The sequence below is a fragment of the Cornus florida genome, unplaced genomic scaffold (genome assembly GCF_030987335.1).
Source record: "Cornus florida cultivar Cherokee Brave unplaced genomic scaffold, ASM3098733v1 CherokeeBrave_3.0.0_Hap2_Chr01, whole genome shotgun sequence".
Classification (NCBI taxonomy): domain Eukaryota; kingdom Viridiplantae; phylum Streptophyta; class Magnoliopsida; order Cornales; family Cornaceae; genus Cornus; species Cornus florida.
The window spans coordinates 101,086,356-101,112,568 of record NW_026775571.1 but is presented as its reverse complement, the minus strand read 5'-3'; the positions used below and the strand labels follow the sequence as shown (position 1 = coordinate 101,112,568).

Below are 26,213 nucleotides of genomic sequence, written 5' to 3'. Positions count from 1 at the left end.
TCAAGAATTTTACCTGTGTGTTCGTCATGGTTTCCATTTTGAAGGTTTGGCAGATCTCGTTAATGGGCTCTGAAATTGATCTGGTTGGGAGAATGAGGCAACCCATAGATCGGCCCAAATAAGCTTTGATTCTTGAATGAGAACTCTACAAACCCATCCCAATCCCATGTACCATATGATGAAGCCCGACCCAAACCAAAAGTCAGATCTGACCCACTTTACCCACTTTCCAAAGTTCCAAACGTGTCCTCACATAGTTGCTGCTAAATACCACGTGTTATCACAAGCTTTTGCCGCCAATACTGACAAATAAATCTATACACACGTATCAAGGTGGGACCCAAAAAAAATCACACGTGGAAAGGTGTCAAGCCTCAACGGCCATTGGCACTGGAAAACTTGATCCATACTCTCACTCCTCATCTTCCTCTGCTTCACGAGCAAAACACACTCTATACTTTCACACTTTCTCTACTCTCTTTCTCTCTCTACTGGTTAATTTGTCTGATCACACAAAAACCGCCATGGCGCTTTCAATCCCAGAAGCCACCAATCTGAACAGCACATCCGACGACGGTGGCGGAAACGGTCGCCAACAACCCGACACTCAGTCCTTCGCCTCCGTTAAGGTCCAGGAACTTCCCCACCTCACCGACTACCTCCCACACCTCCAGACCTTAACGAACCCATTAGAGCACAACCCGTTCTACCGTCCTTCCGAAGGCTTCTACCTCTCTCCCTCCGACATCATCCTCAGGCAGATCGTCTACGACCTCGCCGGCAACTTCCCTTTGCAGTCACCCCACCTCGCCTACCATCGCGCCGGCCCGCGGAGGGAGATATTCTTCGACCCGAGTCACGTGAGCGCTGCCATAGTCACGTGCGGCGGACTCTGCCCCGGGATGAACACGGTGATTAGGGAGCTGGTGGTGGCGCTTTGGGAGCTGTACGGTGTGCGTGAGATCTCCGGCGTGAAGGCCGGTTACCGGGGGTTTTACTCTGGCGAACCGGTTCGGCTCGAGCCGGAGCTTGTGCACAGTTGGCATAAGATGGGTGGCACTGCGCTGGAGACTTCAAGGGGTGGGTTTGATCTTGACCGAATTGTCAGTGCAATTCAAGATCGTGGGTTTAATCAGGTTTTGTCTCTATCTATTCTTTACTCTATCTCCTAATCATTTTATAGACTAGTTTTTGAATGCTTGATTTATATCATACACATTAGGTGACTAGCTTCGGTTCCAATTCCTAAGGGCTCCGATTCCAAATTTTAGGAACCGCTAAATTTCAGTTCCAGAACAAAAATTGCATAATAATTATGTATATTATTTTTTTTATTATACAATTACTAATATATATGCCTATATATATATATATATATATATATATATATATATATCTATTGATGCTTGTTTGGATGTAAATGTGGTCCAAGAAATTGCCTTAGTCAGTGTATTGCTAAAAAAAACGTTATTAAAAATAAATAAGGGAACCGAAACCATGGAACCGATTCGGTTCAGTTCTAGTTTGATGCCCCAATAGTTCTAGTTCCGATTCCAATTTCGAAGAACAGTTAGGAACGGATCCGGTTTCTCTAGGAATTAGACCGTGTGCACCCCTAATGCATGTTGTGTTTTGTTAATTTTAAATTTTACCTATTGATTTCTACGGTTTAGAGTTTTATTGTTTGGTAACTTACTTACCCAAAAAAAAGGGGTTGTTATTTTTGGTGTAAGGATAAAAAGATAAGAAGCATTTTCGTATGAGTACGGCGATACGAAAAATCTCAAAAAAAAGTAGGGTATGATACGTCAATAAAAAATTAATAAATTTTATTAATGTATAAAAAAAATAGATTTTTTGAAAATATTATAAATCTAAATGCAATCGTTAACATACAAGTTCGTTTCATAACACATGAAATAAGCATTCCTACTTATCAATATTTTCAAAAAGTAAGGTATGATACCTTAATAAAAAATTAATAAATTTTATTTATATATATAAAAACTTAATAAATTTTATTTATATTTAAAAAAATTAATTTTTAAAAATATTATAAATCTAAATGCAATCGTTAACATAACATACAAGTTCGTTTCATAACACATGAAATAAGTATTCCTACTTATCACTTAATAAAATTTGAATTTTTTTTAACAATTATACTATGTTATTATTGTTGAAAAAATTGCATTTTAATATTCAAACTTGATAAAAATGTGTTATAAATTAAGTATCTGAAATGTGTTAGATATGCAGTTGAAATACCTAAGAAGTATCGGATACGTGTTAGAAATTATAAAATATATCTTAAAATTATGGATACGTTTAATAAGTATCAAACACATATCCACGGGTATCCGTGTAGGATCGGTATCTGACACGTATCCAACATGGTTACATTGTTGTCCTAGAATTATCCATACTTCCTAAATAAAAAGTCAAAGCTCTAATTTTAAAAGAAAAAATTTGTGTTTTAAGTTATGTATTGATAAAAACTCACATGAAACAAGTAGTAGTTTATGGGTGTCATAGCATTTTACAATGATAAACACTGGAGCTCACAATTGCATGGATGCGGAATTGGTGTAAGGATAAAAAGCTAAGAAGCAGACACGATACGGGTACAGCGATGCAAAAAATCTCAAAAAAACAATACGACATGAGACGTCAATAAAAAAATTAAGAAATTTTATTTATATGTATATATAAATTAATTTTTTGTCAATTTTTTGAAAATATTATAAATCTAAATGCAATCATTAATATAACATATAAGTTTGTTTCATAACACATGAAACAAGCATTCCTAGTTATCACTTAATAAAATTTAAACTTTTTTTTAACAATTATACTATTTTATTTTTGTTGGAAAAATTGCATTTTAATATTTAAACTTGATAAAAACGTGTTATGAATTCAGTATCTGAGATATATTGGATACGCAGTCGAAATACCTAAGAAGTATCAGATACGCGTGTTAAGAATTATAAAATATATCTTAAAATTATGGATACGTTTAATAAGTATCGAATACATATCCGCGAGTATCTGTGTAGTATCGGTATCTAACACGTATCCGATACTGGTACGTTGCTCTCCTAGAAGTATCCGTACTTCCTAAACAAAAAGTCAGAACTCTAATTTTAAAAGAAAAAAAATTGTGTTTTAAGTTCTTGCAATGATAAAAACTCATATGAAACCAGTAGTAGTTATGGGAATCGTCGCTCTCTACAATGATAAACACTGGAGCTCACAATTGCATGGATGCGGAATTGAATTGATCAAAGGTTAAGTTGTTTCGAGTATTTCCCTCCTAACATTTTACTTGGGTTGGATAATTAGACCTGTTAATGGATGGAATTTTTATCCAATTTCGATTCAAATCCAATATGATAACTTTGATATGGTTTGAGAATTTAATTCGATAACCAGTTAACTAAACAAAACGGATATGAATTATCGGCAATTCAATGCAATAGTAATTACAAAATGGATATGGATTTACCGGCAATTCAATGCGATAGCAATTCAAATTCACTTAATATATTATTTAATATATGGGGAGGGGAGGGGAGGGTGGAAGGCTTGAACACGGGGAGCAACCTAATCACTCGGGTAACACAATACCTTCCTTCCATCACAAATATATATATATATATATATATATATATATATATATATATATATATGTATATATTATCATAACAAGTGTAAAATATCTAATTTTCTTTCATTAAAGGCACAATTTTTTTTTTTTTTTTTTATCTTAATCATCCACTTAGGGAGATAGAGGAGATACCACTAGGTTACATAGGTTACAAGCGCCTTGGTCAATTAAAGGCATCTGCGATATTTATGTTCACTAATAGTATTAAGTAAAAAAAATGCCATAGTAAATTTACCACCTCTCTTTTGACGTGCTATATTTACTCTTAAAGCATCCTAGCATGTATTTAAGGATGTGTCAAAACAGCATGTGGTATAAGCCACTTCCAAATTGGATATTATAGTTTGGGAGTCTTACCATCATTTGGATATTGTATATAAATTTATTTTAAACTCGTAAATTCTGTTACATTTTATTTGTCAGATTTAGTTTTGAGGCACCAGAAGGCAGATAACAATCAGTTTTTGCTAAGCATTTTAATGTGTCACACAACTTTTAGTTTTTGATGATTGGTGCAGTAGGAAAGAATTTGGAAAAAGTGCTGCCATATACAAAAGCTTTATAAGTAAACTATTTCATCTGTCTTGACATCACTATATTAGATTGAGGTTAAAGTAGTTAAAATCCGGATAAAACATATTTCAAGTGGATGGTAGTATATATACTTTTATTAATACTCAAATAAAATATATACTTATGACTTTCTACATTCTTTTGGTTTTACAAATGACACCGTCAACCTATTTATAGGCATGCTATCGAACTATGTAAAATTCTCCACACTACTAAAATCTACTATGCACTCTACAAATTTCTTTAAGTTCTCTGGTATTATAGAATCTTCTAACTCTCTTTGCAATATTCTACAATCTCCACGCAAATGTGAAAGGCTATACAACTCAACTATGCGAACGGGGCAACCTCCCTGCAAATAGGCAGGTGTGACATTAAGCTCGATTATTTGAATAAGCAACTTCTTTACTCAATTTTCCTCAACCGAGAAAGACAATAAATTAGGGGATTCGTCTTACAAAAGTGATTTAATATTTGCAAAACGATATGTTTCCCCATTCAAGGCAAAATGAGGACTCTTATCGTATTTATATATGATCTTCTTTATGAGATTGTTAACTAACTAATTAACTAGTTTTTGTGTGTTGTTATTCTGACAATTGAACAGGTTTAACTATATAAAATTCTCCACACTACTAAAATCTACTATGCACTCTACAAATTTCTTTAAGTTCTCTGGTATTATAGAATCTTCTAAGTCTCTTTGCAATATTCTACAATCTCCACGCAAATGTGAAATGTGAAAGGCTATACAACTCAACTATGCAAACGGGGCAACCTCCCTGCAAATAGGCAGGTGTGACATTAAGCTCGATTATTTGAATAAGCAACTTCTTTACTCAATTTTCCTCAACCGAGAAAGACAGTAAATTTGTGGATTCGTCTTACAAAAGTGATTTAATATTTGCAAAATGATATGTTTCCCCATTCAAGGCAAAATGAGGACTCGTATCGTACTTATATATGATCTTCTTTATGAGATTGTTAACTAACTAATTAACTAGTTTTTGTGTGTTGTTATTCTGACAATTGAACAGGTTTACATTATAGGTGGAGATGGCACAATGCGTGGAGCTGTAAAGATATTTAATGAAATCCGATGCAGAAAAATGAATGTCGCTGTTACTGGAATTCCAAAAACAGTCGACAATGATGTAGACATCATCGATAGATCATTTGGGTTTCAGACTGCAGTTGAAATGGCCCAGCAGGCAATCAGTGCTGCACATGTGGAGGCTGAAAGTGCAGTGAACGGCATTGGCCTGGTTAAGTTAATGGGTCGTAGCACAGGGCACATTGCTCTCCATGCTACCTTGAGCAGCCGTGATGTGGATTGCTGTTTGATTCCTGAAAATGACTTTTACTTGGAAGGAAAAGGAGGGCTTTTTGAATTTCTCGATAATAGACTGAAGAAAAACGGCCATGCAGTACTGGTAGTGGCGGAGGGAGCCGGACAAGATATGATACCGAGAACTGATGCCCAGAAAGAAGAGAGGGATGAATCTGGCAACCCAGTTTTCTTAGACGTTGGCGGGTGGTTAAAGTCAGAGCTTAAGAAGTGGTGGGCACGAGACCATCCAAATGAGTTATTTACTGTAAAACTCATAGATCCCACATACATGATACGAGCAGTCCCTGCAAATGCCACTGATAATCTGTATTGTACACTTCTGGCGCATTCGGCAATTCATGGTGTTATGGCAGGGTACACTGGATTTGTCTCTGGTCCTATCAATGGCAGCTATGCATATATTCCGGTGGATGAGGTAGCAAAGTCTAGAAATGAAGTTACCACAAAGGACCATAAGTGGGCATGGGTCAGATCGATCACAAATCAGCCTGATTTTTCGAGGAGCTAGATCTCAAGACCTCAACATTTTACAATGGCTTTCTTTCGGATAGAACTGTTCACCAAAGTTAAAGTTTGCAGATTATCTTCGATATGCTACCCATTGTGGGTAGTCTCAAAATTATGCTGTCACAATGATTATGTTTGGTAATGTAGTTAGACAATTGAACATGGCTGCAGTTAGACAATTGGACTGGCAAAGTAAAATTGAGAGGGAATGGTTATGTTTGGTATCATTTGTGAGTAATCTCTCTGCCAAGATATTGCAATAGCAAATGTAGAGCATGATGTTTACTAAGATAAATCTGTGGCTATATATATTGACCACCACTAGGACTTTTCTATGAATTCATGTTTGCTTTCATGATTCTCAGGTATCTAGAGGGTCACATACTCACATTTGTTACAAGTATTGTTAATGTGGTGCAATGTGATACATGTGTGTGTGTGTGTGTCCATATGTGACAGATATCTCAAAGGTATTGAACAATAGGAAACAGTTATCTCGATCTCCAAATTCTTCTACATACTATGACAGAGTCTCATGCACAGTGTGAACACTTTATTGAACCAGCTATTTGTTAGTTGAGGACATGAATTATGTGATATAAAGTGGATGATTAAAAGGTCATAGGTTTCAAGATTATGTTTAAAAAAGCAGTGGTAGGAGGTAAGCATGTGCACCGACTCAGCTGTGATGGTCATTTTTGAGTTTTTAACAAGCTACAATTATTCTATATAAAGGAGTCCAACTAATGATCTTCCAATGGAGAGTTGCAAAAAGGTTGCCACAAAAGAAAGTTGTGTTTGGTAGACGAATTGGCAATGACATATCCTGCAATTAATTGCACACTTTTTTTGTCATATAAAGATGGAAAAGCTAAATGCTGATTCTCTGATGTGGTGTTACTCCAATCAATGTGACCGTTTGTGCATCTATGGCTTATTTAATTTTACCAGGTCTAAAGTTTTCAAAAGCACAAAAGCAACCCTTATCAACTTCCAAAACAGGCATAACTATCTTTATGTCATCTAGAGAGAAGAGTTTATTAAGATTCCGTGTAGAAGAATCCGATGGCAGAACTTGTGTGGTTACATCCTCATCATGGTATTTACACCATCATGGGTTCCTCTACTAGTCATTTTTTCCATAGGAGTGGGGAATCCTCTAGGAATTAAACCACTTAGATCAAGAATTTGAATTTGGATTGGGAAGATCATTTCATATTATATATTGACTGGCATAATGTAATTCTTGATACTATTCAATTTCATGAATGAGATGGGTTTCAAAATATTTATTTAATTATAAAATTTGTGTGAATTCTCGACAGAATCGTGGTGTACAGCAAACAAGAAAGTGTGAGATGACTATGTGACACAATCATATGTTTGGTATTAGTATGATTCTAACATCTAAAATCCTCTCCTGCAAAATAGTGATCTGTCTCATTCGATTAGCACATGGTTCCTAATATCGATTATGGTTGCGGTCGTGATATAACGGATTCGGATAAAATTAGTATAAATTAACTGATACGAATCGCATATCTAACGTAAAAAAAAAAAAAAAAAGTAACGTACCAAACGATACGACAAACCATCACAGATACACCTTCAATTTCATATTAAAATAAGTGCGTGAGTATCTCATTCGATTAGCGATGTACTTTTAATATCACATTATAATATTTTTGGAACTTACATATATGAAACTTTTTGGAAGCAATCGAATTTTGTTCCATTATAATGTGCCAATTGTCAGTTTTTTAAAGGCCCTTCCGGAGCCATTCTTAATGAATTATTACCGGTGTACATGCGCTGCGTAAGAATTCGGCAAATAGTCCAAATTCTATGCCATGATGGCGATGGCGATGAACAAAGAGCCGCACTTTTTCACGTGAAAGTCGGTTCAAATGATTTACTTCTAGTTACACATAAATTGCCCCTTAATGTGCTGAAATTACCCACACACCCCTGTGTTAATTTTCAAATAATATCTTGCGACGGAAGCATTCTGAATCTATGAACGGCGATCAACTCAAATTTACGCAGGGTGTGTGGGTAATTTCAGCAATGGTACCAAGTAAGGATCTACAAATTAAAGCGTGACAAGCGAGCTATGAAATTCGGCCTATAATAAAGTTTAATTTAGTGATACTTTTTAACATAAAAAGTTATAATTCAATAATATTTTAAACAAATAACTATATATATATATATATATATTTTTAAAGAGTGAAATATGAGCCTATATCCTATAAAATCATTCTTTCTTCTTCCATATTGAATTAATGTAAAATTTTGATTATAATATAAATTAAAAATGATTTGACATACCCATTTTACTTTGAAATACAAAAAAAATAATAATAATAATAAATATATCCTCGAAGGACACATCTCTTAGCCGACATCAAAAGATGTACTTACGTATGATGACTCAAAAATAATTTATCAAATTTGTGTGTTTGTAACCTTAGTAACACATGTACAGATGCGCGAATGGCACCCCCAAACCACCGCTTGGTGGTCTGTCCCGTCATACGTCCAAAATTTGGCATTATCGCATATCAAAAGGAGGATATTTGTGTCATTGTCCACACTCATCTTCAACTTAGCTAAAAATATTCATTTAATATTATTAACCTTATGAGAGAAAACACACACGCACACACTTATTTAATGCTACTGACTAGATTAGCAACATCTACATTCCGAGAGTCTCTTCAGCCACTTAAACCATTTTATCGGTTACTCTCCCCTGTTCCCCCAACTCTGACTAACCCACAACTACAATCACTACAATAACCAAAACCCTTTGAATGAACGAGTAAAACTGATATTGGGACCCTCCAAGAACCCCTGAAATCTCGATTTCCGAGGGAAATGGCGGAAACCCAGTTGGCACCAGTGGCGGTGGTGATGGTGGTGGTGGTGGTGTGGAGCTCGTCGGCTATGGTGGCGGAATCGGGCATAGGGGTCAACTGGGGAACCATATCGTTCCACAAGCTATCACCTTCCACGGTTGTGGATCTCTTAAGAGACAACAAGATAGGGAAGGTGAAGCTGTTCGATGCCGACCCAGATTCGATGAGGGGTCTGAGGGGAAGTGGGATTGAGGTCATGGTTGGGATCCCCAATGAGATGTTGGCCGTCCTCAGCTCCTCCGCCGCCGCTTCCGACTTCTGGGTTCGCCAGAATGTGTCCGCTTATATGGTTAAGGGCGGTGTTAACATCAGGTCTGTCTTTGGGACTCTCTCTCTCTCACTTTTTGCTTGTTCCTTTTCTGTTATTATTCTTGTTTTGTTGAGAGAAAGGAAGAGGAGGATACTTAGTTAATCAGAGTTAGCGTTCCCACCCTACTACAGTTATGAGATTCTTGGGCTTAAATTTGTAAAATAATTAATCCTATCTTGTCATAAATTTGGGAAACAACTAATCCTATATCTCGAATCTAACTAACAATGGAAATCATCTGTTGAAATAAGTAAAATTAATTGAAACAGTGCAAAAAAAAATCTGTTGTAATTTGCTGCTTTAGAATGATGAAGGCAAGCTACAATAATGCTATTGAGACCTGCTAAAAACTCTTTGATGGTTAGGTATGGAAGTGAGTGAGATTTTTCACTCCCCAAAAGTTCATTAACACTCAACTTGCACTTTTTAATAAAGAAAATAACATACTTATTCCTCAAAACTGGAGTGTAACAGTACGTTTTGGGACAACACTTGGTTTAAATGAAAATTTGGTATGTTTAACACGGGACCACCACAACTCAATCATGCTGTGAACGCTTGTTATACAAGACAATACTTGGTTTAAATGAAGAAAAAATAGTAGGCCAGTTGCATTAGTATATATAATTTAATAATTGTTCTATTTCATTTTCTATGGTATGCAATTGTTAATACAGAATTTAGGAAGTTGTTAATCAAAGTTCTATCCTTTTCGTTTATAATAGAAATATGCAAATAAAAAAATTTATTTGCTCAGTGTGGCTTGCCATGTCTATATCCTATTTTTTTACTTTGTCATGTCCACAACATGCAGTTGTGTCGGAATGTATCCAATTCTCATGTCTGAGTCAATGATATTTAGTTTGGATAAAAGAGAGGCGAGCAGGAGAAGTTAGCCTTGGGTTTTAGAAATTTTGCTCATTTGAATAAAAAAAAAAGTATAAGCAGAATTAAGAAATGAACTATTCGAAATCTCACAATTCAGGGGCCACACTAGGTTGAACCTATGTTGAGAGTGAATTGCCCATGTTGATGCGGATCACGTTACTTATGCTAGGCGTAGGCGGCTACGCACAGATACCCATAGGCTAGGAGGCGGCAACTGGCGCTAGGTGGCGACAATTGCACCTATATTGGGCAACGACTACATGAGCTAGCATCAACACTTATTTCAATACTTTGTGTATTCTTTTAGTTATTAAGGATTTAACTTTTTGGTGCCTATAAACAGGCATATATGTATCGGTCTATTAGTCATGTATGTTCAAGTTTGATTGAGTCAATTGAGATTGTATTCTTCTATTCTCCTACTTTCTTCTCCCCCAATTATTCACTCTCTCTCTCTCTTCCTCTCCTGCCCTGCATCACATGTCAAAAGGAATATTTGGACGGGATGCCAACCGGCACGTTAATTTTGTTGTTGGAACAATTTTAAATTTTTAAATTTCAAATTCCAGAAAATATATATATATATATATATAGAAATTAAAAATTTTTGCTACTTCATTTTCAGACAAACTTTTTATGTATTAAAAATCAGATATCAATTAGTGGTTTGTTAATGAATATCATGAGTTCCATATTTGAACAAGCTATTTCATTGTTACAATGTCTTTACAGGTATGTTGCAGTAGGGAATGAGCCCTTCCTTACAAGTTACTCTGGTCAATTCCAGTCCTATGTCATTCCTGCTTTGATGAATCTTCAACAGTCCTTGGCCAAAGCAAATCTTGCCGGCTCCGTAAAGCTAGTGGTCCCTTGTAATGCTGATGCCTATGAGGCTACCCTCCCTTCTCAAGGAGCCTTCCGTCCTGAACTGACCCAAATTATGACTCAGCTTGTTTCATTCCTCAACTCTAATGGTTCCCCATTTGTGGTCAATATCTATCCATTTCTAAGCCTTTTTGGGAACTCAGATTTTCCACAAGACTATGCTTTCTTTGAGGGGACAAACCATGCTGTGACAGATGGATCAAATGTTTATTACAATGCATTTGATGGGAATTATGACACTTTAGTTGCAGCTCTCAGCAAACTTGGGTACGGTCAGATGCCCATAGTTATAGGGGAGGTGGGTTGGCCTACAGATGGAGCCATCAGCGCAAACCTTACTGCTGCAAGGGCCTTCAACCAAGGTCTCATAAAACACGTTCTAAGTAATAAGGGGACCCCTCTGAGGCCAGGTGTCCCTCCTATGGATATTTATCTTTTCAGTCTTCTTGACGAAGGAGCAAAAAGCGTGCTTCCAGGGAACTTTGAAAGGCACTGGGGGATATTCTCTTTTGATGGCCAAGCGAAGTACCCTTTAAACCTTGGATTGGGCAATGGATTATTGAAGAATGCAAAGGATGTTCAGTATCTCCCGGCTAGGTGGTGTGTGGCAGACTCATCCAGGGATCTTTCTGGAGTTACAAACCACTTTAAGATTGCTTGTAGTGTTGCAGATTGCACTACACTCAACTACGGAGGATCATGCAATGGAATTGGGGCAAAGGGAAATATCTCATATGCATTCAACAGTTACTATCAGATGCAGAAGCAGAATTCACAGAGCTGTGATTTTGATGGCCTTGGGATGGTGACTTTCCTAGATCCGTCAGTCGGCGATTGTAGATTTCTTGTTGGGGTCACTGAAGATAAATCTTCAAGTATTGTTTTGTATGGTAGGGGGGTCATCATTTTGTTTTCTATTCTTTGGGGGTTTTGGATTTTTGTCATGTGAAAAGAGGTTAAAAGGTGGGGGAATACCTTAGTTTATAGCTATTTTGATATTTTGCCAGTTATATCAGGTTTTCATAGACCTGAATATTGTGGTTGTACAACTTGTAGGGTAGAGAATACCATAGTCTAGATCTATTTATATATATATTGCAGGTTATATCAGATTTTCATAGCCGGGTATTACGTGCAACTGGTATGGCAGAGTAAATCGTATGTCTAGAACACTTGATTTCGATAATTTATAATCATTTATGGAGTATTATTTTTCTAAGATGCAGTGTGTGTGTGTGTCTGTCTGTCTGTCTGTGTGTGTTGTATACTTGCATGCTCATGATGATAGTCGAATGTTGTGGTTTGATTGTGTTACAGACTCGAACTCTCATCACACAAATGTATGTCCAACTGTGTCCTCAACTTGTGCATGGATTGACAGTGCTATGGAGCAAAATGATGGCATGTTAGGTCTATCTAGTATGAAAGTTCCCTTCAAGTCTCAAGAACCTTCACATCTTGAGACTTAAAGGGTTCTGAAGAAATGGCATTAAAGGAGTTTCTAAGACAATGTGATTGATCATTGTGGTCAATCATTGTAGATGATCTGAATTTCCACAAAGAAATGCAGTCCACAAATTCTCAATGGCCTGCATTAATTTCTTGTCTAAGTTTGTAAACTTCGGCCAAATCTTCCAGCCAAGTCTAACACCAGTTCAATGGAGGCAGAATCTGAATTCAGTCCACTACTGGTATAGTACCAAATTTTAAAGCCATGGTATTTGCTAATATACACGTCATACACCTATCAACGGGTCGGTGGCCTAGAAGTATCAGGCCCTTATTTTTCAAAGGGAGATCAAGGGTTCAAACCTCATTGGAGGCATGTGTGTGTGAGTACCAATTAGGAAAAACATGTCATACACCAACAATCCTTACATCACAAGGTCAAGTGTGCAAAGTGTGAGCACGCGCAGGCACAGACACACACAAACACACGCACACAGCTTCCATGTTTAGGTTCTCAAGTGGGCATGAAATTCCCTCAGGTCAAAGTGGAAAAGCAACATTTTATTTATTTATTTAAAAAAAAAAAAATTAACTATCATTACTTTATACATCGCTCTAAAAACTCTCAAGTGCCCACATCAAACTTAGTAAATAGAATCAGATTAGAAGGAACCAAGTGTCATTCTTCAGCATTCGAAAAACACAATTTTTTCAAAGATGTACCTAAAAAACCTTGCAAGAACCAGAAGGTTGTCCAAGAGTGCTGACTTAATTGAAGAAAACTATTGTGTTGTTCCAGTAGAAGGCTGTTGAACCTTGAAACGAACTATCACTCATAAAGCTTTATCCTCGTGGTAATATGAATCGCGCAAATTGGACAGAAGGTGAGGTCCCTTCCACATTCATAGCATGTCTGCAAAAGACCTCCATTTCGTTAAAGACTAACCCTAAAATGAAACATAAAACAAACAGACTTGAAATTGTAAGACTGATTTTAGTTTACCTGATGTCCACATCCAAATGCAAGCTCTTTTTTACTCCATGAGCATACAGGACAGTTCTGTAAAGGAAGATAGAACTATCAATTAACTAACTAGGAGAAAGGTTATATATAAACTTGAAGACCTACCCTATTGTGTTGATAACTCTTTGAATGATCCGGAGAAGGTGAATGATGAGCTCCTGAACCTTGTCCAAAGTTGCTTGATATCGGGTACTTTGGATAGGAATTGCTCGATTTGTAGTTCCCTAGTGGAGGAGGGAGAGGATTTCTCCCAGGAATTCCTTTCCGGCAGCTGAAAAAATAAAAGAATCAGTCAACATTGAACACTTGAATATCCTCTCTGCGTAGACATAATTGAAAGAAGAGACTCATACGATACCCCAAAAGTTGGAGGTCTATTGTTGCTTTGTACTGTGAAGGTATTTCCATTAATGCTCCTAGGGCAAAATCTGTCTCCTTCTTCGATGTAGGGATGTTTCTCAACATAATTTCTGTAAAATTCACAAACTGCACGAAACAACACTCAAAATGGTGAATTTAGAGTGGAGCATAAACCATACAACATAAACCATATTAACAACCAAATTGGTTTGTAACCTGGAAATTATCAAAAGTCCTAGAAGGAATGTTGTCATCGAACTGATGCATCATGTCCCACGGTCCATCACCAACTCCAACCAAAACAATCGACAATGGGAATTGACTACAAATGGGAGGATGGATCATAAAATAGAATATGATATACTACTTCATATAAGAGAAAAGTTCAGTAAGTCCCTACCTAGCCTTGACAATGGCATCAATTGTATTTTGCTCTTGAGAACTCAATTTGCCAAAAGTTGTGTCCACGCTTCGTGTCACCTTCCATATTATATCAGAATCAAGATCATTAGATTTACTGAGGAAAAGGATAATAACATATAACAGAGAAAAAGAAAGAAAAGAAAGCACTGTGAATTAGCAAGTGACTTCATTAGCAAATTGATCAAAAAAGAAAAGAACAATCAGAAAAGTGTCAATACATATTTACACAACTCACCTGTCCATCGGCAATGATCAGGAGAACATGATACTGGCCACCACTATTATCAACTATCCCAATAGCAGTTTCAATCATCGGAGCAAAGGATGTCGGTCCTGTAACAAAAATGCCAATACATGTCAAATGAATCTAATAATGGAAGGGGTGGTGGACAAAGTAACATAACCAATTAAACCTACCAGCTAAACGAATCTGTGGAACTATTTCTCTATAACGAAGAAGTGCCTCCTCGAAGCCATTGCAAGGCATATCCTCCGGATAAAAGCTGAAAACATCTTGATCATGTGTAGTTGCTGCAAGGTAGAATAGAGGATGCTAGTACCTTAAGCTTTCAATTTTTCCCAGTTAATACTCGCGCAATGTACAGAATATATTCTACATTTTATGTCTATGACCAACTTTCTATGATTTTAAAAAATCGAAGTTCAAGAATATACTGACCATCACCAAAGCCATAACAGGGAATAAGGTTGTCCTCATCAAAAGCTGAAAGTGTCCTTCCAATGATTGATAGTGCTTGTTCATAAGGATTTTGAAAATCTCCAATGTGATGTAGACTTTTTCGATTGAAAGAACGTGCACCGGTCCATTCGTTGCTTTTTGTGAAATCGATGCCAACAATGAGATTGGAAGATTCCAAACCAGCTTGAGCCAGAGCTCCAGTAACCTAAAATATGTGGTCAAAATTGAGCATTATATTCTCAAAGCTAAGTCTAAAAAATCACTATATAAAATCATCACAACAATCAGCAGAATAAGATTATCATCTGATAATGAAATGCAGAAAGCATATGTCAATTTTGAAAAGCTTAATTTTCATAACCGTATACATATAGCACATGAATGATACAAGAAGAATATTATAACTTGATTTACCTGACAAAGACAATGTAAGACCAATAAATGCATTGTTTGTCATCTACTAATTTATCTAGGGCAAAATGCATTATTAGTAGATATTGATAATTCTGTTTGAGAACTGAAAAGATGTGGGAATTCAATCCAATTTCCGGTGAACGTTGTCTTGAGAAATTTAATGTTTTATATGCACTGCTATAGTTCCAAATTTCTATAGAAATTTCTAAAAACAGGATTGGGGATGCTAACAATTGTATTTGTCTCAGTATCACACAACATCTATAAGAAAATATATATATATAAGGTTGAAAGGAACACAGTAGTATCTACCTCCTCGAGGGATCTATAGTCGTCACCAATTCTCGTATACCTTGACTGCTGCAACTTACTTCTTTTATCAGAATTGGCAAAATTTTCAACATAAGAAGGGTATGGTGTAGAGCTTGGAATCGACGGATAGCCACTACCACTAGAAGCATTGCGGTAATAGCTCTGAGGTTTGGTCTGTTTGCCTCCCATTTTCAAGTTTCAACTCTTAATATCCTTAAGAGAGTGTTCTACTGATCAAGCCCTTCCAATATCAACAAACTGCACATTGGATTACCACAATATTATCATTTTCTCCAACCGTGAACATTTTACTTTCAAACAGATTTCATACACAATAAGAGTACGGAAATTTTACTTTTGAAGTTTCATGACAAAATTGTATCTTCAAAACATACAATTCTTTAGAAGTATGGAAATATGAAAAATGGACTCTGCAACATTCTCTGATTAAACTCAGGTATTGTAGGCATTCCCTCATTTCCATCCCGAAGCATTTTTTATTTATCATTTATCGAAAAATCCCATTCATTATTGGCCCATTCTTCTAGATGATCTAGTAATGATGGAGTTTCTATTTTATTTACTGAATCACATGAAATTTCACCCAACCCCATATATTTAATGGGATGTATGAAATACGTATGAGCAGAGGAATAAAGAGAATTTTCTACTCAAATTGGAATTTGCAACAGATACAATGGAAAGAAATTGATAAAAGATTCCTGGAAACAGAATTCGGACTTATTATGTTATGGGATTTTGTATAGAATATCAAAATAAAAGTGATTCTAAAGTATAAACGGAAAATCTTCTTTGCAGTTCTTTGGAACAAGAATTAACATCAACCCACCATATCATTTTCTTTAATAAAAAATAAAAAAACACACGCAACACACACTAGACTATCATCCAAATGTCATGACAAACAACCCAAGTACAATTCCAGGTCTAAAATAAAAGCTTTCAAACAGATTTCATACACAATATTAAACATAAATACTAGTTCTTCAAATCTGAAAAGAGATTTCTATTTTTTTTTCAGTAAATAAATGTGAAAAAGTTGCTAACCTGGGACACCATTAATAGCTGAAACGAATCATGGTAGAAGAGAGAGAAGGGATAGTAGTTTTAGGCAAATAATATGTATATATATATAAGTAAACTTAAAATATTACAAATTCAAGAATAAACTAATGGTAACCCAATTGACGAAGCATAGAAAAGGGTTGACTTGGTTTGTTTTTTCTTCTGACAATAACAGTTTTCCTATCTAATAATTACGGCTTTAATCAACTTTTTATAAGAAGCTGCAGAGAAATTTCTTTAAGTAACAACAAAATTCCAAAGGAAATTACCAAGAAAGTAGTACCATCCAATCAAAGAATTAAATTAAATCTAGTCAAAAATCAAAATATACCAGAATATTATAAAAATTAATGCCATGATAAGATAAAACATGTATATTTCAACCATAAAAAGCAAAAAGTAGGTCGAAAAAAGTAGTAGTAAGTACCAATTGCCTTCAATACACGACGAGAATGTCTTGGCGGATCTGAAAAATCACAAAGTAAATACAGTATTAGAAGAAGCACACTTTCTTGAAGATAATTATCAAGAAATCATAGAAGATTTTTGATACCTCACTGTTTTTCTTGATTAATAAAAAAAATTATTATTTATGATTAGTCGAGAGTGCTACGTAATCGGTACCTGATCTTCAATACTTTCGCGCTCTATACCTATCTAGATGCAATGTGCATATAATATAATATATTTATTTAATTATGACGAAAGTATACTGAAAATCTAGTTGATTGATTATTAATTTGATTTGGTATGTACACTTCTTATTCTTGTATGATGTATATAGATGTGTTAAAAGTCAATCAATCCTGCTTTATATATGGAGTCGATTGGATAGACGTCAATTCAGTCCGCAAGTCTTCTGTTTTAAATTAAAATAAATAAATTAATTAATTAATTAAAACGTTGTCCTATGCTAATGGAGTTTACCACGCTATACGCCTCTACACAACTTTGCATATATACGAGGAGTTGCGTCACTAAACGCTTCCATGGTTTCCACTCATAATATGCCACGTCAGTCTAAGTTGTAATTAGGTCCGTTAATCATCTAGTATATTTTCAACCTCCAACATTATTATTATTATTATTTTATGATGAAAAGATATATCATTGTATTAAAGTTTTTTTTTTTTTTTTTTTTTTTTGATAATTAAGTTAATTTCAATGATACCATTTGACTAAATATTAAATTGAAATAGAAAATAACTATCACTCATTTATTTATTGTACTTTAATCCTAACATATTAGAAGCTTGAAAGGAATAAATTGTCCATCTCTCTCTCTCACTCACTCTCACGCGCACAACTTTACCCTAATTTGCAGTATCTCTCTATCATATATATATACATGTATACACACATATATATAAATATATACATACACACATATTATACATAGGAATGAAAAAGGCTAGTAAGCTTACTGATTGGAAATCTCTTCCTTTCCCATGTACAACACCACGGTACTCGATGATGTATATAATGTATAAATAATATAGATTCTAAAGCAAACAGTAGTGTAGAAATTAACTTAAGTGAGAAGATGATTATCATTCCAGGAGTTTTGGGTATGATCTCCGCCTTTAAAAAGGTGGCATGTACTAGACATGTGAGGGGCGGAGGCGGAAAATGTAGTGAGGCGGTGGTGGGAGTGGAGGCAGCGGCGAAGGAACATGGCAAGGAAGCTTGAAAGGGAGGTAACTTTTCTGAAACAACGCCATCGAGTGTTTTCTCTCACTAGTCCTGATTAGAGAGAGATTTTTAATTGGATGGACTTGAAATGGGTTTTCAATTAAGTTTTGAATAAAAATTGGCACGGTATGCTATCACAATCATTGGTACTCTTAACCATGAGGTGGCCACATAATTAGACCTTAGAGTACACAGAAAATGTATGCAACCTTCTTTTAGTTTAATTCAATAAATTAATTATTTTCATGTAAAATTTTTGTTTTTTTGTTTAATTATTATGGTAAGTAATTTTCATGTAAAGTATGCCGTCATTTTCCATATATATGTGTATAATTGAAGGAGAAAGGCATGGATATTTTCGTCTTTTAATTAATTTTTTAGGTTAATGAAATTTTGACAAAGTCAACGGGTAACAATGCCTTTTTACATGTAAAAAGTTGTCTGACACGATTAAAAAGTAACTTTTGCGGTGTGAATGAAAAATAGATCAAAGTTTGTAATGTGAGTGATAATTATTTTCGAAAGTTATTTCAATGTAATATTTGGTCAAACCTGGGGGGTGTCACTGAAATTAACCCTTGATAATATTATTAAAATATAAACATGTAAAAATAATATAAACAGAAAAAGGGAGGCCATGTTTTTTTTTTTTTTACAAGACAAGAAGTGTCAGAAGTTAGATTAGTAGATGCAGAGAGTATAAAAGGAAGGTGATATTCGTACTCCACTTTTGTATAATTGCATTTCATTTTTTTTATTTTATTTTTTTTTAAAATAACAAAAAAGTCTTTAAACTCATTAATGCATCTCCATCTCATTTTGTAATACCACATCTACCATTTTCACTGTAGTCTATTTCTTCTTACATTATTTACTTCTTTTTTTTTCTTTTCACAAAAATCCTAGTCTTTTAATTTTATTGTCAAAAGAGTTAGAACTTTAGTTATCAACACTAAACTTAAATATTCAAAATAATTCAAAATTAATTCTTAAAATTCACACTAGAAAAAAATAAAAATCAAACTAAACTAAACTCAAAGCATAAAATAGAAAAGAAATTTATTTAGAAAAATTACCATTTCCATCACCATCCAAATTAATTATTAAAAATCACTTAAGGAAAAAAAATCTAAACATAAATTCAAAACAAAAATAGAAAAGAAAAATAAGAAAAAATAAATAAATTATCATTCTCATACTATTATCATCAAATGAGTTTAATGATTCAAGAAGTTTTAATAGTAATCCAATACTTTTTTTGCTAACAAAATCAATTACATCTTTCAGTAATCTTTTATTATTACCTACAAAGATCAATATAGAAATAGTTTAGAAAGGCAGAAAAAGAGGGATTAACCAAAAAAAAAAAAAGCAAGACACAATATAGTTAATTGGGAAAGAGGAAGAGACAAAAATATCTTACCATAACTAAAAAGGGTAATTGAGGTATTTGAGAAAAATAATTAATAATTTTTTAAGTTAAGGTTAGAGGTGTTATTTCCTTTAAGATTGGAGTGTAATGGTATAAAAATGGAATGTCAATATCCCATAGAAAAATAGTAAAGGAGAGGATGGAAATCCATATTTGAAAGGGGTAGGTAAATATTTGTAAAATATTACTTTGTGCCCTCTTGAAATTTTTTTTCTTTAAAAAACACCTGTGGGAATGAGTTTTTATATATAATTTGTAAAATACTACTTTATGCCCCAAAACTACATTCCGGCTCCGTCCCTTCTCTACTATATATGCATGTACTACGAAGAATAATTCATTTTCATTAATAAATGTCATAATTTGTTTTCTCTAATTTTTTTTAAATTCAATGTTGTTTATTTGTTCTTTGGTTCCACTTTCATGGATTAAGCTTACATAAAAACATAATAAATAATAACTATATTTATCCTAACTCAATTTTTATTCAACTCAACTTTGTTTTGAAAGTAGTTGCTTTTAAGTTCAGTGAATTAGTGTCTTCTGTGAATTTTGAAGCGTCAATTTTGACCCAATACATCTACTAATCTAACATGTGACACTTCTTATTTAAAAAAAAAAAAAAAAAAAAAAAAAAAAAAAAAAAAAACCCTTGTTTGGAACTTTGATGAAATTATTTTATAATACCTACTCAATTTTTATTTATTTTTTAATCCCAAATTATAAAAGTAAAATATAATAATGTAGTAAATTATTCTAATTATATGTTTATGTGAATAAGGTCAAGTTTACAAAAAAATGGCATATATAACCTTGATTTAATGTGAAGAAAATCTGTTATACCAAATGTTTCTAGCAAATCAAACGAATGATTCAATTTGAATTGCTTTTAATATGTTAACTTATAATAATTGAAGTGCAAGTATTTATTGAAAAAAAATAATCTAATTTGCGGTATGAACAAATTTTCAATTAAAATCTCAATTACTGTTAAAATTCTTTTATTTATTATTATAGTTTAATTTTTTTTTTTAAATTTACTTTTATTTAATTATTCTTCAAAGTTGTCCCTTCTCAAATTATTTTCTTGTAAGGCCGATACAACCAGATTTAGCATATCACTGATTGATTACCTTGACTAAATATAAATCAACTAAGGGCTGGTTGAATAGTTTATTTATTTATCTTTAAAAAAGATACATTATCTAAATTCGGAGAATTCCAAACGAGAGGGATGTGAGTGAATGTGTAATCCCCATCTAAACGTAAATAGGACCTCAAGACTGTGTCACTTGTATAAAATAATCTCCTCCTTGGCAGTAACTGATTCTTGTCCACCAGAAATATGTAATTTATGTATTTATTTATTTTTAAAAAAGTATTTCTCAAAATTTGTGTATAAAAGAGTTTGTATTTTATGAAACTCCATTCTTTATATTTATTTTTTGGATAAATAAAATAATATAATGTACTTAAACATGATATATATTTTTAAAATATAGTGGTATAGGTATAGATAGATACTAGTAAATAATTTACAACCTATCTATAAATAATTTACAAATCCCATTTTACTTGAAACATTGTTCAGTTCAATGAATGCACTCACTCACACACGCACACACAAACACACACAGAGGGGCATGAATTTCCCTCAGATCAAAGTGGAAAAGCAAATTGCTTAATAACAGGGACTAACAATGACAAACCATTACTTGAAAACATTTTCTTTAATTTTGCACAAATCCCATTACTTAAAACATTGTTCATAAAAAACTTCAAGTCCCCACATCTAACTTTGCAAATAAAATTGGACTAAAACAAACCGTGTATTAGTCTTCACTATTTGGAACACTTGGTATTTACAAAGATGATGACAACAACAACCACAACCAAGCTTTTTTCCAATTACTCGAGGTCGGCTACATGAATCTTATGTTTCCCGATTTACAAAGACGTACCTAAAAAAACCTTGCAAGAACTAGAATGTAATCCAAGAGGGCTGATTGAATTGAAGCACACTTCATTGTGTAGTCCCAGTAGAGTGGCTGTTGAACCTTCATAGTATCACTCAAAAAGCCTTATCCTTGTGGTAATACAAGTCTGACAAATCAGACAGAAGGCGAGGTCCCTTCCACAATCATAGCATGTCTACAAAAAGACCTCCATTTCAAATTTTTTTTTTTTTTAAAAAAAGATGCAACAAACAGACATTTGAAATTGCAAGATCGTTTTAATTTACCTGATGTCCGCATCCAAATACCAGATCTTTTTTTCTCGATAAACATAGAGGACAGTTCTGTAAGCAAAATAGAACTATCAATTAACTAAATAGGAGAAAGGTTATATATGTGATCATGCAGACCTACCCTATTGTGTTGATTACTCTCTGAATGAGCCATAGAAGGCGCATGATAAACGCCTGAACCGTGTCCAAAGTTGCTTGACATTGGGTAGCTAGGATACAAATTGCTTGAGTTATGGTTCCCTGGTGGTGGAGGCAGAGGAATTCTCCGCGGAGTTCCTCTCCGGCAGCTGCCAAAAAAAAAAAAAAAGATCAACATTGAACACTTGAATGTACTCTCTACTTAGACCATAACTGACAGAAGATACTGATATAGTGATATGATACCCCAAAAGTTGGAGGTCTATTGTTGCTTTGTACTGTGAAGGTATTTCCATTAATGCAGCCAGGGCAAACTGTGTCTCCTTATTTGACGTAGGGATGTTACTCAACATAATTTCTGTAAAATTCACAAACTGCACGGAACAACAGCCAAATGATGAATTAAGAGTCGAGCATAAACCATACAAGATAAAGCATATTGACAGCCAAATTGATTTGGAACCTGGAAATTGTCAAAAGTCCTAGAAGGAATGTTGTCATCAAACTGTTGCATCATGTCCCACGGTCCATCCCCGACTCCAACCAAAACTATCGACAACGGGAATTGACTACAAATGGCGGGTTGGGTCATAAAATGGTTTATGATGGACTATTTCATTCATATAAGAGAAATGTTTAATAAGTTCTTACCTTGCTCTCACAATGGCATCAATTGTATTTCTCTCTTGAGAACTCCATTGGCCGAAAGTACTGTCCACGCTTCCTGTGACCTTCCATATCATTTCAGAATCAAGATCATCAGATTTAATGAGGAAAATGATGATAACATATGACTTTATTAACAACATATTCTTCCCACTTCGAGCATCAGAGTAAATGAGGAATTTTGATTAAGAAGAAAAGAAACAATTAGAAAAATGTTGATACATATTACACAACTCACCTGTCCATCAGCAATGATCAGAAGAACATGATATTGGCCACCACTATTATCAACAATCCCAATAGCAGTTTCAATAATCGGAGCAAAGGATGTCGGTCCTGTCACAAAAATGCCAATAAATGTATATATGAATCAAATAATGGAAGGATGATGGTAGACAAAGTAACATAACCAATTAAACCTACCAGCTAAACGAATTTGTGGAACTAATTCTCTATAACGAAGAAGTGCCTCCTCGAAGCCATTGCAAGGCTCATCATCCGGATAAAAGCTGAAAACATCTTGATCATGTGTAGTTGCTGCAAGATAGAATTGAGGATGACAACAGTACCTTAAGCTTTCAATTTTTTCCCCAATTAACACTAATGGATGCAACTACAGAATTCTACATTTTATGTCTATGAACAAATTTCTACGATATAAAAAAATTGATGTTCAAGTTTGTACCGACCATCACCAAAGCCATAACAAGGAATAAGGCTGTCCTCATCAAAAGCTGAAAGTGTCCTTCCAATGATTGATATTGCATGTTCATAAGGACTTAGATCATCTCCAAGATGATGTAGACTTTTTTTATTGAAAGATCGTGCACCGGTCCATTCGTTGCTCTTTGTGAAATCAATGCCAACAATGAGATTGGAAGATTCCAAACCATCTTGAGCCAAAGCCCTAGTCACCTAATATGTATGGCTAAAATTGAGGATTAAATTCTCAAGGCTAAGTTTAAACATTCACTACATAAAAAATCATCACAACAATCAGCAGAGTAAGATTACATCTGATAATCAAATGCAGAAATCTTTGAATTAGCTGATAAAGACAATGTAAGACCAACAAATGCATTGTGTCTTCACTTTTCGTTTTTGTTGTAAACTCAAGTGCATTTGATTATCATTAGCTAATTTATCCTAGGGCAAAATGCATTACTAGTATATATTGATTCTTCTATTTGGGAGCTGGTAAAGAAGAGGGAATTCAATCCAATTTCCGGGTGAACCTTGTCTTGAGAGATTTAATGTTTTCTATGTGCTGCTATAGTTGATACAAGTTACAAGATGTACAACATTTATGCGTTGCAGTATTCAAACAATCTATGATCATCTTCCAAATCTCTATAGAAATTTCTAAAAACGGGATTGGGGATGCTAACAATTGTATACATCTCAGTATCACTAAAAAAAAAGGAAGTTGAAAGGAACACAGTAGTATCTACCTCCTCGAGAGATCTGTAGTTGTCACCAATTCTCGTATACCTTGACTGCAACCTACTTTTATCAGAATTGGCATAATTTTCAGCATAAGAAGGGTATGGTGTAGAGCTTGGAATCGGCGGAGAGCCACTACCAGTAGAAGCATTGCGGTAATAGCTCTGAGGTTTGGTCTGTTTGCCTCCCATATTTCAACTCTTTCTATCCTTCGACAAATTTTAGCAGCTCACCTTCGAAATATGGCACAAACTGCACATTGGATTACCACAACATGATCATTTTCTCCAACAATAAACATTTTAATTTGAAACTTATCAACAACAACAACAACAACAACAACAAAAAAAAAAAAAAAAAAAAAAAAAAAAAAAAAAAAAAAAACACATTTTGATTTGAAAACATATATTGTTCCTTGTTTCATGGCTAAATTGCATCCTCAGAGCATACAATTCTTCATACGGGTGGAAATTAGAAGACCAAGTGATTCTGCAACATTCTCACCAACAAATTACTCAAATGGTGTAAAAAGTATAGATGGGAATTCTTCTTTGCAGTTCTTTGGAACAAGAATTGACATCACCCCACCATATCCATGTTCTTAATAGGGGAAAAAGAAACAATTCCTTAGGGGCATGATTAGGGGTCACTGGTGGAGGGAACCGTTCGTGATTAGTCAGGGCAAAGTCCCGGACACCCCAATATAAAGAAAATAAACTAAATAGTATGCTATTCAAGATTTTGTTGAAAATTTGAAGAAAATGAACAGAGTATCATCCAAATGGCATGACAAACAACCCAAGTACAACAATTCCAGGTCTAAAAACAAAGTTTTCACACAAAATAGGAGTACAGTAAACAAAAATACTAGTAGTTCAAATTAATCTGAAAAAGTTATTTTTTTGGGTAAATAAATAAATCTGAGAAAGCTGCTTACCTGGAACACCCCTATAACAAGTGAAATGAATCCTAGGAGATGATATGAATATGAATGAACTTAATATAGTACAAATTCAGGATTTATCTTAATGGTAACCAAATTGAGTAAGCAATAAACAAAGACTTACATGAATTGAAAACAATGGTCAACTTTTGTTATATATAGATGCCTTTCTGACAATAACAGATTACCTACCTTAAACAATGGTCAACATTCTCACCGCGTTTCAATTTAAATTCTTGTTTAAGTGTTTTTTTTTTTTTTTTTTTTTTTTTGGGGGGGGGCGGGGGGGGGGGGGGGGGGGGGGGGGGGGGTGTAAATGACTTGTACAAGTTATAAGAAGCTACAGAGAATTTTCTCCAAGTCAAGGGGGGGGGTGTAAATGACTTGTACAAGTTATAAGAAGCTACAGAGAATTTTCTCCAAGTCAAGTGAGACTTCTTCACGAAGCTTCAAAACAAAAAGGTTCCAAAGAAATTCCCAAGAAAGTACAATTCAATCAAAAATCAAACTATACTAGAAGAAGGTTCGAGAATTTCTCGAGAAAAGGAATGCCGACATGATATGTAAACGACCCTACTAATATTAAGGGTTTCATGATATCATCATATAGGAAATTATTGACATAATAGGATGGAATGAAAGGGTTATCCTAAATTTTGTTATTTGATTACTAATATGAAATGGCGCATGAATAAGGTGATAATCACTATTCTAGTTTTTTATTCTACAAATTAAAATTTTAGAATGAAATTAATTTTTAAAAAATATTTTTTAATAA

The 26,213-nt window shown here is 34.4% G+C and overlaps 4 protein-coding genes across 5 annotated transcripts; 2 read left to right on the top strand and 2 right to left on the bottom strand.

Moving 5' to 3' along the window:
• The first annotated feature begins 396 nt into the window (after positions 1-396).
• LOC132309504 (ATP-dependent 6-phosphofructokinase 2-like) lies at positions 397-6,454 on the top strand. Its single transcript, XM_059807811.1, has 2 exons — positions 397-1,136; positions 5,281-6,454. Exons 1-2 carry the CDS (start codon positions 525-527, stop codon positions 6,100-6,102), a joined length of 1,434 nt encoding a protein of 477 aa, XP_059663794.1. The 5' UTR covers positions 397-524; the 3' UTR covers positions 6,103-6,454.
• A 2,298-nt stretch (positions 6,455-8,752) lies between these two features.
• LOC132309500 (glucan endo-1,3-beta-glucosidase 5) lies at positions 8,753-12,324 on the top strand. The gene is made up of 2 exons (XM_059807805.1): positions 8,753-9,334; positions 10,953-12,324. The coding sequence occupies exons 1-2, from the start codon at positions 8,982-8,984 to the stop codon at positions 12,052-12,054; spliced, it is 1,455 nt and encodes a 484-aa protein (XP_059663788.1). The 5' UTR covers positions 8,753-8,981; the 3' UTR covers positions 12,055-12,324.
• A 773-nt stretch (positions 12,325-13,097) lies between these two features.
• Positions 13,098-16,938, bottom strand: LOC132309489 (E3 ubiquitin-protein ligase RGLG2-like). Of its 2 annotated transcripts, XM_059807795.1 has the most exons (11): positions 16,856-16,938; positions 15,788-16,045; positions 15,041-15,266; positions 14,779-14,892; positions 14,597-14,694; positions 14,339-14,418; positions 14,155-14,260; positions 13,937-14,064; positions 13,684-13,849; positions 13,558-13,614; positions 13,098-13,467 (listed from the first exon to the last, which is right to left on the bottom strand). In XM_059807795.1, the coding sequence occupies exons 2-11, from the start codon at positions 15,974-15,976 to the stop codon at positions 13,384-13,386; spliced, it is 1,248 nt and encodes a 415-aa protein (XP_059663778.1). In that variant the 5' UTR covers positions 15,977-16,045; positions 16,856-16,938; the 3' UTR covers positions 13,098-13,383. The 2 variants fall into 2 exon arrangements, with proteins under 2 accessions (XP_059663778.1, XP_059663784.1); XM_059807801.1 differs by lacking the exon at positions 15,788-16,045 and having other exon boundaries at positions 16,856-16,929.
• A 4,802-nt stretch (positions 16,939-21,740) lies between these two features.
• Positions 21,741-25,559, bottom strand: LOC132309480 (E3 ubiquitin-protein ligase RGLG2-like). Its single transcript, XM_059807788.1, has 11 exons — positions 25,430-25,559; positions 24,501-24,744; positions 23,739-23,964; positions 23,473-23,586; positions 23,288-23,385; positions 23,035-23,114; positions 22,847-22,952; positions 22,630-22,757; positions 22,367-22,532; positions 22,240-22,296; positions 21,741-22,148 (listed from the first exon to the last, which is right to left on the bottom strand). The coding sequence occupies exons 2-11, from the start codon at positions 24,681-24,683 to the stop codon at positions 22,065-22,067; spliced, it is 1,242 nt and encodes a 413-aa protein (XP_059663771.1). The 5' UTR covers positions 24,684-24,744; positions 25,430-25,559; the 3' UTR covers positions 21,741-22,064.
• Between the last annotated feature and the right edge of the window lie 654 nt (positions 25,560-26,213).

Bases quoted from the DNA above. Each gene is read 5' to 3' on its own strand.
- LOC132309504 (XM_059807811.1), top strand. From the start codon at position 525: ATGGCGCTTTCAATCCCAGAAGCCACCAATCTGAACAGCACATCCGAC. The intron at 1,137-5,280 runs GTTTTGTCTCTA...ACAATTGAACAG, and splicing joins AAGATCGTGGGTTTAATCAG to GTTTACATTATAGGTGGAGA.
- LOC132309480 (XM_059807788.1), bottom strand. From the start codon at position 24,683: ATGGGAGGCAAACAGACCAAACCTCAGAGCTATTACCGCAATGCTTCT. The intron at 23,965-24,500 runs GTAGATACTACT...CATACATATTAG, and splicing joins ACTACAGATCTCTCGAGGAG to GTGACTAGGGCTTTGGCTCA. The intron at 22,953-23,034 runs GTAAGAACTTAT...CGCCATTTGTAG, and splicing joins GATGCCATTGTGAGAGCAAG to TCAATTCCCGTTGTCGATAG.
- LOC132309489 (XM_059807795.1), bottom strand. From the start codon at position 15,976: ATGGGAGGCAAACAGACCAAACCTCAGAGCTATTACCGCAATGCTTCT. The intron at 14,695-14,778 runs GTAGGTTTAATT...TTTTTGTTACAG, and splicing joins TCCACAGATTCGTTTAGCTG to GACCGACATCCTTTGCTCCG. The intron at 13,615-13,683 runs GTAGGTCTTCAA...CTTCCTTTACAG, and splicing joins AGAGTTATCAACACAATAGG to AACTGTCCTGTATGCTCATG.
- LOC132309500 (XM_059807805.1), top strand. From the start codon at position 8,982: ATGGCGGAAACCCAGTTGGCACCAGTGGCGGTGGTGATGGTGGTGGTG. The intron at 9,335-10,952 runs GTCTGTCTTTGG...ATGTCTTTACAG, and splicing joins AAGGGCGGTGTTAACATCAG to GTATGTTGCAGTAGGGAATG.